Source organism: Rhinoraja longicauda, chromosome 31 (assembly GCF_053455715.1).
Source record: "Rhinoraja longicauda isolate Sanriku21f chromosome 31, sRhiLon1.1, whole genome shotgun sequence".
Lineage (NCBI taxonomy): Eukaryota > Metazoa > Chordata > Chondrichthyes > Rajiformes > Arhynchobatidae > Rhinoraja > Rhinoraja longicauda.
Window position 1 is genome coordinate 13,907,080 of NC_135983.1, and position 13,561 is coordinate 13,920,640.

At 46.5% G+C, this 13,561-nt stretch overlaps 1 protein-coding gene across 2 annotated transcripts in view; it reads left to right on the plus strand.

Moving 5' to 3' along the window:
• The first annotated feature begins 2,362 nt into the window (after positions 1–2,362).
• The window catches only part of LOC144608521 (rab-like protein 6), a 59,698-nt gene continuing 48,499 nt past the window's right edge, over positions 2,363–13,561 (plus strand). Inside the window, exons 1-2 of one of the 2 annotated variants that reach the window (XM_078426402.1) lie at positions 2,363–2,649; positions 10,565–10,699. In XM_078426402.1, coding sequence (XP_078282528.1) covers positions 2,520–2,649; positions 10,565–10,699 — 265 coding nt within the window. In that variant the 5' untranslated portion in view covers positions 2,363–2,519. The remainder of the gene's footprint in view (positions 2,650–10,564; positions 10,700–13,561) is intronic. The other variant, XM_078426401.1, reaches the window with a different exon arrangement.

Consider the following 13,561-nt stretch of genomic DNA (forward strand, 5'->3'; position numbering starts at 1 on the left):
ATATCCGCAAACCTTACCACTCATCTTGAGGTTTTATGACTGTTGGCAAATTAATTTCCCTCCTGGGATAAATAAAGTTCTATTGTATCGTTTCTATCGGAGAAAACAATAAAAGGATGGAAATAATTTATTATTTCAGCATGTGTTAATAGAACAGAACAGGACAGAAACATGCCCTTCGGCCCACAATGTCTTTCGAACATGGTGCTAAGTTGATCCCTATCCCTCCATATCCCCGCATATCCATGAGCCTATCGAAAACCTCTAACTGCCACTAGCGTATCTGTTGTCACCACCCCTGGTAGCACGTTCAGGTCTCCCACCTCGATTTGAATCACAACCTGCCTCTGGGTTGCTCTCACCAAAGAGCTGACATCACAATTTTCTACCTTAAACTCAACTCCATTTCCCACATTTTTACCCATTCACTCAACCTATCTACAAATGGCTGGAGGCCATGCAGCAGACCTGGTTTGACTGCCACTCCAAGAGACCGAGCACGTGGATCGGTGTGACCTGCAGCGGCAGAGCGGTGGAGGACACTGACAACTTTGCTTGGTCAGGCCGACTCTGGGCCTTTATGTACTTTGAAAATGGTACCAAATCATGGCGACTCAGACTAATTCTATACACTTTGTACTTAATCTTATATAGTGCTAATGTATAGTGATAGTTTTTGAATTGTAAAAAAAGTCTGTGTACCCATGATAATAAACTATTGAACCTTTGGCTTTCTGGCTTATGTTCACCATCAATAGTTTCTGTTTTGCCTGTTTTTTAGGTGTGGACAAAAAAAACTAATTTCCGCAGCCACATTTCTTTCTAGTTCTGATGAGGCATCAAATTATTGGCATATGTTTGTGGTCCCCTTACTGACTGACAATGGGACCCTAATCTGAAACATTGACAACATTTCTCTTTCCAGAAATGCTGCTTGACCTGCTGTGTTTTTCCAGCAGCTTATCTTTTCTATTTTAAATAACCAGCAGTTTTACAAATATGTTTTATTTCCAAGTCATTATGTTTTATGCTGTTGTCTGCCTGCGCGGGTGTGAGCGGCCATCAGATTTGCACGCAGCGGGAAATCGTTGAACCAGATCAATCGATAATTTTATTAAATAAATACACAGATTCGTATATTTGGAATGGAATACTTTATTGTCATGTGACTAGGCACAGTGAAATTCTTTGCTTGAATACCCAATGTAGACAAATAGCAGCCACCTACGGCACTGACAAAGTTACAAAGCAAAATTTGATTTTGTATGAACAATTGCAACATCCACAAATTGTGAAAGAATGCTGAAGATGTTAATCAAGTCCAGACGGATACGATATGGAAAAGGTTGCATCTCCGTGAGTTAAGAGATTTAAAAAGTTTCCCCCAACTTCCCCCATATAAAACAAGCTAAAGAACACTAAAACATACATTTAACACATACTATAAAACAACAAAGAAGAAAAAGGATGATATAAGAAAATAACTGCAGATGCTGGTACAAATCGATTTATTCACAAAATGCTAGAGTAACTCAGCAGGTCAGGCAGCATCTCGGGAGAGAAGGAATGGGTGACGTTTCGGGTCGAGACTCTTCTTCAGACTGATGAGGCAGGCTGTTGGCGAAGCAGCCACTGTGAAACCAGCTGCAGAACTGTACTGTAGCTGAGATGCTTATCTAAGACGTGTCGAAGTGTTCATGTGTAGTGATACTTGTACTGAACTGTATACAAAAGTGACAGTTCACTGTACCTCGGTACATGTGATAAAGTAACGAAACCTGTTGCCTGTTGTACAGGAGGGGCGCAGCCCAACTCCAGAGACGGCGACGCGCAGGCGCAGTGTGTGTGAGACTGGATACCGGGTAAGTGCGCAGGCGCAGTGTGTGCCTGGAGGTATGGTCGCGCTGAGTGCGCAGGCGCAGGGTGTCGTTGGATGCCGTGTGGTGCTGAGTACGCATGCGCAGTGTGTGACTGAATGCCGGGTGGTGCTGAGTGCGCATGCGCAGTGTGTGACTGGATGCCGGGTGGTGCTGAGTGCGCAGGCGCAGTATGTGACTGGATGCCGGGTGGATGCTGAGTGTGCAGGCGCAGTGTGTGACTGGATGCCGGGTGGTGCTGAGTGCGCAGGCGCAGTGTGTGTGTGAGACTGGATGCCGTGTGGTGCTGAGTGCGCAGACGCAGTGTGTGACTGATGCCGTGTGATGCTGAGTGCGCAGACGCAGTGTGTGACTGGATGCCGTGTGGTGCTGAGTACGCATGCGCAGTGTGTGACTGGATGCTGGGTGGTAGGCGCAGTGTGTGACTGGATGCTGGGTGGCGCTGAGTGCGCAGGCGTAGTGTGTAGTGTGTGCGCGACTGGATGCCTGGTGGTACTGAGTGCGCACGCGCGCTATGCTCCCCACCCCCGAGCCGCGACGCCGGGCCTGCCGTGTTGATGTGCCGCTCTTGGAGTCAGAGCTCGGGTTGCTCCTCCTCGGCTTCGGTCCCGGCTGCTGAGTCGAGGCTGCCTCCCCGCTACCATGTTTTCGGCCCTGAAAAAGCTGGTGGGCACGGAGCAGGCCGCGGGCAGGGACCGCATCATCCCGGCCGGGCTCCAGAGCATGAACCAGAGTCTACAGCGGAGATTTGCCAAGGGAGTGCAGTACAACAGTGAGCGGGGCCAGGCTGGGGCCGAGGCGGGGGGCTGGACTCGGGGATTGATGCCGAGGAGGTGCTGAACCCCCGGGGCTGCGGGGTCAGGGGTGGTGGGGTTCAGATATCGGTTAACACTGGTGTGGGAAACTAACTGTAGATGCCGATTAAAACCGACGATAGACACAAAATGCTGGATGGAGTAACTCAGCGGGACAGGCAGCATCTCTGGAGAGAAGGAATGGGTGACGTTTTGGGTCCGAAACATCACCCATTCCTTCTCCAGAGATGCTGCTTGTCCCGTCGGTTCACACGAGGACGGGAATCTGTGGTCAAGCGCTGGGTCGAGGCGCATTGGATTTGGCGGTGATGGTCTGGCACATTTTGAGCCAAGAGCATGGTTGATATAAAAGGGAAATGTAACAACGCCTGGGACAACGAGCCAAGGGTTAGTTTAGCTCAGGACAACAGACAAATGTACACACCCAGGGGGAATCATGCCAGGCCAGTCAGTGGGCAACTGGTAAGGGGAGTTGGAGAAATGAATGAGTGTGACTGGTGCTTGTCCCAGGATTTGAGACTTTGCCCTAGGGGCAAGGATTAAGAGGATGATTGTGTGGCAGTGACACAGGAGATAACAATGTCTGCCGGTGGAGGAGTCTGGAGGTTTCGGTAATATGTGCAAGTGAGGTCTTCTGCAGCCTGTTGTACTTTTGATGGGAAACTCGCTTTCTGTTTGCTACATTGGCTTGGATAAGTCTCAGTCAGCATAGGGGACAAAACTTCTGCCAATCGGCTTCACATTGCTTTTTCCAACTCTGAAAACAGCAAAATTAATTGCTGCACATTGGCTGAAAAGTTGGACGTTCTGACAACACCCAATTAAATGTCAATCAGACACTGGCAAAAAAAATCTGGAATATGATGGAGCAATTTGCTAATTTTGATATACCATAATGGGATCTAGGTGGAGATAAAGGACAACAGGGTGTTTGAATGCAGAATACCACTCATGTTTTTTTTAATGTGGCTATCCATATTGTGATTGTTTGTAATTTAATGAAATAATATTAAGGCTGAAATACTTTATGACATGATTCAAAGAGTACAAGTCAGCCATTGTCAATGTGATGTGTAGGAAAGAACTGCAGATGCTGGTTTAAACCAGCATTATCAATGTAATGGTATGTATTTGTCACTGAACAGAGAACAAATGGTTTAACTCAGAATTATAGGTACTGACCGTGCCCCCCAATACCATATCTTTGTAGTATACAAAGACAGACCTGCACCTACTGATACTGCACCCTAGACACAATATGAATTGCCTTTGTTATACAGAGACTTTTATTCCCCGATGTTATTTGAAGGCTGACCTATATCTGGGGGTCAGGTGGCAGTGGACCTGTTTCCACAAGTACTTTACCCTAGTGTTATACAAAGAAACCTATCCCCATCTGTATTGTTCTCATGAACAGAACAGAACAAATAAACATAAGAGCATTATAAGAAAATAACTGCAGATGCTGGTACAAATCGATTTATTCACAAAATGTTGGAGTAACTCAGCAGGTCGGGCAGCATCTCGGGAGAGAAGGAATGGGTGACGTTTCGGGTCGAGACCCTTCTTCAGACTGAACATAAGAGCATTGTCAGTTTATCTAGTCTAACAATGCAGCTGACATCCCTCACCCATCTGTCCTGAAATGCAGTTATCACCGTTATCTTGATATGGCCAAACTAATGCTTAATCCAGTTTCAATGTCATTTCCTTGCTAATGTACTCTGCCTCTGTTTTTGATTCCTAGAATCTATTGGACTTTACTATCCATTCTGTACCATCCACTCTCCTAACATGTCCTGCCATTTTCATCGACAGGGTCACCACTTCTTTTAGAATGGTGCCATTTTATCCATATCGCCTCTGCCTATTCTTTCTGCCAATGTCTGTCTTAAACTCCATCTGCCTATTCTTTCTGCCAATGTCTGTCTTAAACTCCATCTGCCTATTCTGCAAGCTTCTCATGTCTTTTATTTTATTTCTCACTTTACATGATACTTCTAACTCTTGTGTCATCCTCAAATTTTGAAATATTATTGCCCTCCATGTCAAAGACAAACATATATATGACAAAATGAACAGTAATCCTGCATTGACCCTTTGAACACCACCTGCCATCCTCCAGGATGATACCCAAGTTTGACAGAGTCTTTACCCTAAACGTCATCTGTCCATTCCCTCCACAGATGCTGCCTGGTCCGCTGACTTCCTTGGCACTACTCAAGATTCCAGCATCTGAAGTCTCTTGTGCCTTGAACCTTGTCTATGACTTTATCACAAAAAAATGTAATTAATTAAATATGATTTGCCTTCAACAAATGTGAGCTGACTCCTTTTGGAAAACAAACTTCTTCAAGTGTTTATTAGTATTTTCCTTGATTGTAGTTGCCAGAAGCTTCCTCACATGTGTTTACACTGACTGACGTGTAGTTGCCAGATATGTATTTTTATGCTTTTATAGTCTAGGGTGTTAGATTTGCCATTTTCCATTCCATTGGCATGATCCTTGTATCCAAAGAGAATTGGAAGTTTCTGGAAAGCCCTTACCTAAATCATCACCAGCATTTCTTGTGTTCATATTGAGATTGAGCTCATCCTCTTCAGTAATAACATCCATTCAGATGCCTGACAGCCAGCCCCACCCCTTCTCCAACCTTTTTGCATGTCTATAGAAAGCTTTTGGATTCCGTATTATGTTAACTGCCAATTTCGTCTCATACTTTCCCTTTGCTTGTAATATTTTCCTTATCACCTGCCTTCTCAACTCATAGCCTGAAGAAGGGTCTTGACCCGAAACGTTACCCATTCCTTCTCTCCGGAGATGCTGCCTGGCCTGCTGAGTTACTCCAGCATTTTGTGTCTACCCTCTCAGCTCATAGTCACACAGTACAGAAACTAGTCCTTTGGCCCAAATCGTCCATGCCAACCAACATGCTCCATACAAGCTAGTCCCATTTGTTTGCGATTAGCCCAAATCCCTTTCAACCTTTCCTATCATGTACCTGTCCAAATGTATTTTAGATGTTGTTATAGTACCAGCCTCAACTACTTAATCTGGCAGCTCGTTCCATATACCAACCACCCTCTGTGTGGGAAAGGTTGCCCCTCAGGTTTCTATTTAAATCTTTCCTCTTTTTCTTTAAACCTATGCCCTCTGGTTCGTGATTCCAGGGGAATCTGGTTCTTTTCCCCCAGAGGAAAAAGACTGCATTTGTTCAACCCATGTCCCTCATGATTTTGTACACCTCTATGTCACCCCTTAGCATGCTGTGCTCCAAGGAATAAAGCCCTGGGCTGTTCAACTGTCCCTGTGCCTCAGGCTCTCTAGTCCTGGTAACATCCTCGTAAATCACTCTGCGCCCTTTCCAGCACGGTTGATTAGACTCAGCCAGGTTCTCACTGGAAATACTAACCTGACCTGCATTATTTAGTTTATTTTCTTCTATCCCTTTTGCTCTTGCTTTGATTTTCTTACCTTTCCCCCATTGTGGAAATGAAAGTGGCCTAAAACCTGATAGTCATCTAATCTCTGTCCCACTTTCACATCCCCAGCACTAGATCTAAAAGTGTCTGGTTAATTCTTGAAACAAGTTGTCCACTTTGCTCTTGATCCTAATTTTGTTCCAATCATTATTGGTGTCATTAAAGCTCAAAGTATTCTCCTACAATTCTTGCCTATTTGTAATTAGTATCCCTTTTACTGTTCAATGTTCTACAGACCTGCACAGTGGCGCAGGCTATACTTGCCAGTGCTCTACTGCTGTTTCTACAGTGGCACAGGCTGAATCCACCACTCTCTTTACCCCAGTATTACATTGTGACACAGATGTGCCCTACAGTATACTACTCCAGTGTTATATAGGCTGTATGCATCATTACCAGGCCCTGGAAGGTATCACAAAATGCTGGACTAACTCAGCAGGTCAGGCACATCTCAGGAGAGAAGGAATGGGTGACGTTTTGGGTCGAGACCCTTCTTCAGACTGATGTCAGGGGGGCGGGACAAAGGAAGGATATAGGTGGAGACAGGAAGATAGAGGGAGATCTGAGCGAAGGTGTTGAGCGAAACGATCGGCGAGCCTCCGTTTGGTTTCGCCGATATAAAGAAGTTGACATCTAGATCAGCGGATACAATAGATGAGGCTGGAGGAGGTGCAGGTGAACCTCTGTCTCACCTGGAAAGACTGGGTCCTTGGATGGAGTTGAGGGGGGAGGTAAAGGGACAGGTGTTGCATCTCCTGCGCTTGCAGGGGAAAGTGCCCGGGGATGGGGTGGTTTGGGTAGGAAGGGACGAGTGGACCAGGGAGTTATGGAGGGAACGGTCTCTGCGGAACGCAGAAAGGGGAGGGAATGGGAAGATTGTGGCCAGTAGTGGGGTCCTGTTGGAGGTGACGGAAATGTTGGAGGATGATTTGTTGGATACGCTGGCTGATGGGGTGGAAGGTGAGAACGAGGGGGATTCTGTCCTTGTTACGAATGGGGGGAGGGGGAGCAAGAGCGGAGCTGCGGGATGTGGAAGAGGCCCTAGTGAGAGCCTCATCTATAATGGAAGAGGGGAAGCCCCGTTTCCTGAAGAATGAGGACATCTCTGACGCCCTAGTGTGAAACACCTCATCCCGGGCGCAGATGCGGCGTAGACGGAGGAATTGGGAGTAGGGGATATACTTTTTGCAGGAGACAGGGTAGGACGAAGTGTAGTCCAGATAGCTGTGCGAGTCAGTGGGTTTATAGTAATCACTAGTCTGTCTCTTGTGATGGAGATGGTGAGGTCCAGAAACGGTAGGGAGATGTCGGAGATAGTCCAAGTATATTTAAGAGCAGGATGGAAATTGGTAGTGAAGTGTATGAAGTCAGTGAGTTCTGCATGGGTACAAGAGGTAGCACCAATGCAGTCGTCGATGTAGCGGAGGTAGAGTTCGGGGATGTGGCCAGCGTGAATCTGGAACAGGGATTGTTCGATATACCCGACAAAGAGGCAAGCATAGCTAGGGCCCATGCGAGTGCCCATAGCTACGCCTCTGGTTTGGAGAAAGTGGGAGGAGTCAAAGGAGAAGTTGTTACGGGTAAGAACCAGCTCTGCTAGGCGGAGGAGAGTGTTAGTAGATGGGGATTGGCTGGTTCTATGGTCGGGGAAGAAACGGAGGGCTTCAAGACCATCCTTGTGGGGGATGGAAGTGTAGAGTGACTGGACATCCATGGTAAAGATGAGGGAGTGGGGGCCTGGAAACCGGAAGTTATCGAGGAGACGGGGAGCATGTGAGGTGTCTTGGACGTAGGTGGGGAGGGATTTGACCAGGGGGGGATAGGATGGAGTCGAGGTAGGTGGAAATAAGTTCGGTGGGACATGAACAGGCAGAAACAATGGGTCTGCCGGGACAGTTCTGTTTATGGATTTTAGGTAGAAAGTAAAATCGGGCCGTGTGGGGCTGGGGAACGATAAGGTTGGAGGCATTAGAGGGTAGAGTGCCGGAAATGGTGAGGTCCGTGATGGTGTTGATGATTAAGGTCTGGTGCTGGTCGGTGGGGTCATGGTCCAAGGATAAGTAGGAGGAGGTGTCTGAGAGTTGTCTGGCCTTGGTCCGGTAGAGGTCTACCACAGCACCTCCCTTGTCAGCGGGTTTGATGACTAAGTCAGGGTTGTTGCAGAGTGAGTGGAGGGCTGCACGTTCAGGAGGGGAGAGGTTAGAGTGAGTCAGGGGAGTGGAGAATTTGAGGCGGTTAATGTCACGCCGGCAGTTGGAGATGAACAAATCTAGTGAGGGTATTGTATCCACTGCTCCAGATGTCAACTTCTTTACATTGACGTAACCAAACGCAGGCTCGGCGATTGTTTCGCTCAACACCTTCGCTCTGTCCGCCTTAACCAACCTGATCTCCCAGTGGCTGAGCACTTCATCTCCCACTCCCAGTCTGACGTTTCTGCCATGGGCCTCCTCCAGTGCCATAGTGAGGCCCACTGGAAATTGGAGGAACAGCACCGCATATTTCGCTTGGGCAGCTTGCAGCCCAGCGGTATAAACATTGACTTGTCCAACTTTAAATAGTTCCTCTGTCCCTCTCTTCCTCTCCTCCTTCCCAGTTCTCCCTCTATCTTCCTGTCTCCACCTATATCCTTCCTTTGTCCCGCCCCCCTGACATCAGTCTGAAGAAGGTCTCGACACGAAACGTCACCCATTCCTTCTCTCCTGAGATGCTGCCTGGCCTGCTGAGTTACTCCAGCATTTTGTGATACCTTCGATTTGTACCAGCATCTGCAGTTATTTTCCTACATTACCAGGCCCTGTATTATAGACAGTGCTGATTTTTGGGACAGTATGCCCAAGTACGGTATACCCGCACCTCTAAAAAGTTAAATGTTTTTTTGTTTTCTGGCCCCTTTTCACGTATGTAGATATGTGGCCGGAAAACAAAATACCCGTTTTTTGTCTGTCCAAATGTGGCCTTGGTACCTGAACAATTTGTATCGTTATTTCCCTGTTTCTAAACTCTAAACTTTATTCCAATGCTCTTGCCATAAAGGCCAATGTGCCGTTTAACTTCCTAACTGCTTGTTGCACCTGTCTGTTGACTTTTGGCGATTCATGCATAAGAACACCCTATTGTCGAGAAGCAAATCTGTACCCATCTCTGTTCCAGTATAATGAAGGTACACGCCAGTATCCCTGTCCGCTTCAGTGTTGTTGAGGAATAAACTTGTACCCACTTCTAAAGTACTCCAGTGTTACATACATCAAAGAGACAGCTCTGTGATTGTTAGTGCTATGGTGATGTCACAAAGGAACAAATCTGTAGCCCCCAGTACTGTGTGGCTTGTCCAGATAGCCACTGTACTGCATTGTTGTACACAAATTCTTTGCTGTTTCTATCCTATTCCCATCTTACACCCCCTCCTCTCATTCCGTTTGCACTTCTCATGACCTCATTCGCTTTCGTCAACCCTTGTATTGCTCCTGGGTCTTTAACTGTTTGCACTTCTGTTGCTGAAACACCTACCATCAGGCAGAAGTATACATGATGATTTGTGGAGCATAAAGCCTATCATATATTTCCTGGACTTCAATAACGCTTTTGACAAGGTCCCACGTTGTCCCAGGTTAAGAAGGTTAAATCACATGGGATCCAAGGTGTGCTAGCCAACTGAAGACAAAATTGGATTGATGGGTTGGAGTATGGTAGCGGTTTTTTTTCAGGTGATTAATTGTGGCACCAAAATTGATGGTGTGATGGACAGTAAAGTTTTCTAACGTTACATCAGCTATTCTCAGAAAGTGCGCAAAGAAATAGCCGATTGAATTTAACTCAGACGCGCTGCAGTGGTGAATTTTGGAAAGTTAAATCAGACGGGGTACACAGTGAATGTTAGGGCCCTGTGAAATGTTGAAGAACAGAGACCGAGGGTACAAGTACCTAGTTCTTTGTAAGCAACGACACGGTGATGAAGGCAAATGGCACACTTCATTTGGCACCTTCATTTTTTGGTACTTCCTGTTATAGCTGCTCAAGATGTTGGTTACACTAATATTAAGCTAAAGAAGACGCAGAAGAGATTCACAAGGATGTTGTTGGGACTGGAGGGCTCGGGTTATACAGAGACACTGGATAGGCTGGGACTGTTTTTCCTGGAGAGAAAAATCACTAGGATGGCCTAGGGTATGTGTAGTCTAAAACTAGGTGCATGGGTTTAAGATGAGAGTGGAAAGATTCAAGAAGGTGTGGGTATATGGAACAAGCTGCTAGAGGTGGGTTAGAAAAGGTTTGGAGTGATATGGGGCAAACACTGGCAAATGGGACTGGCGCCATGGTCGACATGGACGTGATGGGCTGAAGGGCCTGTTTCTGTGCATAAACAAATTAATGTTTCTGATTTTCTAGTGAAAATATTGATTCGAGGTGATCGGAATACAGGAAAGACAACATTATGGCACAGACTGCAAGGCAAGAAGTTTGGGGAACAATACATCCCAACTCAGGAGATCCAAGTCACCAGCATTCACTGGAGTTACAAAAGTAAGTTTTCAGAAAATGCAATAGACAGGGTCAATTGTTCATTATCATCTACGCAGAGTGTGAATGAGGAATGATTCAGATGCAAATCTTTGGAAGTTTTAGTTCTTAAATCTTCAGTGTTATAAGGCCAAGTTAAATTGGAATTGGGAAAGCTGAGAACCTTTAGCCAGTGAATGTGCAGCCTTCTCAATTGCAATTTGAAATTGGAACAGCATCTAGGTATCAGTGTCTCTGCTGTAATGTGCAGGAGAACCATTCCTCATTAATATATGGATCAAATGTTGCTGAGGGTACCTATCTCCGAAGATACAAAAAAACACTATCACTGCCAGCTGCAAATAATTTCACTACAGGTACTTCATGGAGTGAAACCCTTTTCTACTTTTCCCTCAAAGGAGCACAGTTCAGGTGGAAAATAACCTTCCTTTACAGCATCTCGTCAAACATTCCCGGTTGAATTCAAGTGCACCTTCAACGATGACTATAAACAGTCCCGTTGGACATTCTCATGTCTGGCACTCCATTAGATGGGGGAGAAAAATTCCTCCATAATGTCCCATCTGTACTCAGAGTGCAGAAGTGGCATGGATTATTTTCTAAGTAAAGCTCTCAATAATTGTTGATCAGAGAGCAATGACTGCCATGTGTACCAGCTGCCACTGGTTTAAGGAGCATTCTAAATATCTCACAAATGCATAACATTTGTTGTGAAGCGTGTCATTACAGGAAATGATTAGTCAAGAAGAATAATAAATGTAAATTTTGTGCCTGAACTTTGTTGTTATTACACTAATGCAAGTGTGTATTGCAATGAGTATACTGTATCCTGGTGAAATATTGGTCTTTTATCAATGATTGCTGTTCTAGCCATTTTTAGAAATAACTAGCCGGGCTCGGACTCGTTGGGTCCAAATCTCTCCTGCGGCCCGGCAACCCTCCCCCAACTAACGACACTCACCCACTCCATCCCCCCCTCAACCCCCTTAAAACTGCCCGTACCCACTTTTAAGGGGGTTGAGGGGGGGAGGAAAGGGGAAAGGGAGCCATTCACCCCGGCCCTGGGTGGCCAGCAGCAGGAGAGCTCTCCTCACCCACCCCCCCTCATTGCCCGCCACTCCCTTCACTCGGGCGGGTCCCGCCCCCAGCGGCCATCTCGGGCATCCCTTCCCCTCATTGGCCGCCACTCCCGTCACTCGGGCGGGTCCCATTGTGACGTCGAACGCGGCTGATGGCCAGGGTAAGTTCAAAAGGGTTTTTTAATTTAAAATGTCAATAACTTTAAAAATACAACACCAATTTGAACAAAACTTGCTATTTGCACACCCCAGGACAATGGTGAGTAAGGTGGGCATAAAATTGTGGCGCTGTCATGTACCTTTGGCTGTATTTCGTGGACAAAACAACAAATATGCATACAAACATGCAAGATGAGAGTTTTAGTAATATACTAGCTGGGCCCATATACTAGTTGGGCCCATTCCCACACTCCCCATTCTCTCCTCCCCCAACCCCAATCTTACTCTCCCCACACCCCCCCTTTCCCCACGACCTCCCCTTTTCCCAGTACCCCTATTTCCCCCACCACCAAGCCCCCTCCGGACGACCCCGGTTGTCCCCCTCCCCAGTCCCCATTCTCAGACCCCGCCACCATTCTCTCTCCCCCAGACACACTCTTACTCTCCCCCCTTTCCCCAGCACACCCCTTTCCCCTACTCTCTCTTGCCCCCAGCACCAACAAGTCCCGGGGGGGGGGGGGGGGGGGGGGGAGCGCATCAGTGAAAGTTCCGGGGGGGGGGGGGGGGGGGGGGATAGCAGGGAGATTGTCTCCCAGGTGTGGGAGAGAGGAGAGAAGCAAGGGGAGAGAGGAGAGGTGAGCCCAGACGCACAGCAGCGCCACGCTGAAAGCCTTCAATAAATCAGTAGGAGGGGGGTTGCGCGAGCTTTTTGACGTCACACGCTGAAGGCAATTGAAAAAACGGCTGGGTTTTTAATTTTTTTTACTAAAACCTCTGTAACTTAAAAAATACGCGACCGAATCAAATAAAAATATCATTTTCCAGCAGCGTTCAGCGCGGTGATGAAGGCGGTGCAAAAATCGTGGCGCTCCGGTTCACCGTTTTGCCGAAATCAGCGAAATCACAGATATATACATATACATTTATACACAAGATCTGACTTTTAATAAGATAGATAGATATAAATATATATATAGATAATCTGAGTAAGTGGATTTGAGTGCCAGGTATCGTTGCTGCTGAACTGATTGAGGCTCAGCTTTACTGTATTTAATGGAAATGAATCCAAAGAACGTCATCCTATTCCCTCTTGCTGGATACTGGTGCCAATGGTGAAGTGCTAACCATTATACACTGGCCAATGCTGCTCAGCTGTATAATTCAATACATTCGTTTTGATTTTCCCTGGTATATTTCTTCCCCAAATTTGCAAAACTTTAGATAAAATTGATTGAATTGCGCTTCATGATTGGCATATCAAGAATAATCGCAGGTGGTTAAAATTGCACTCTGAGTTACTTATTAGCTTTGAATTACAAGCCCAGCAAATTAACTACTGCATACCACAGTTTGGGTTGGTCTCCCTTATTGTCTGGGGTCCTGGGATTGGTTATCCTGACTAGTTGTTGTCTGTCATCTAGAGCTCAGTTAGCCTGTCTTATTTTTGCCTTGTGTCTGAGGCTTGGTTTGCTGGGCACAGGTTAGCTGTCCTGTTATTTTTGGGAGTCTTGGGTTTAGTTAGCCAATCCCATTATTATCTGATGGCCGGAGCATGGCTAAGTCAGGCCCATTATTATCCAGTGCTTGCTTACATGGCTGCGGAAATGTAGTGACTGTGTATTGCCTC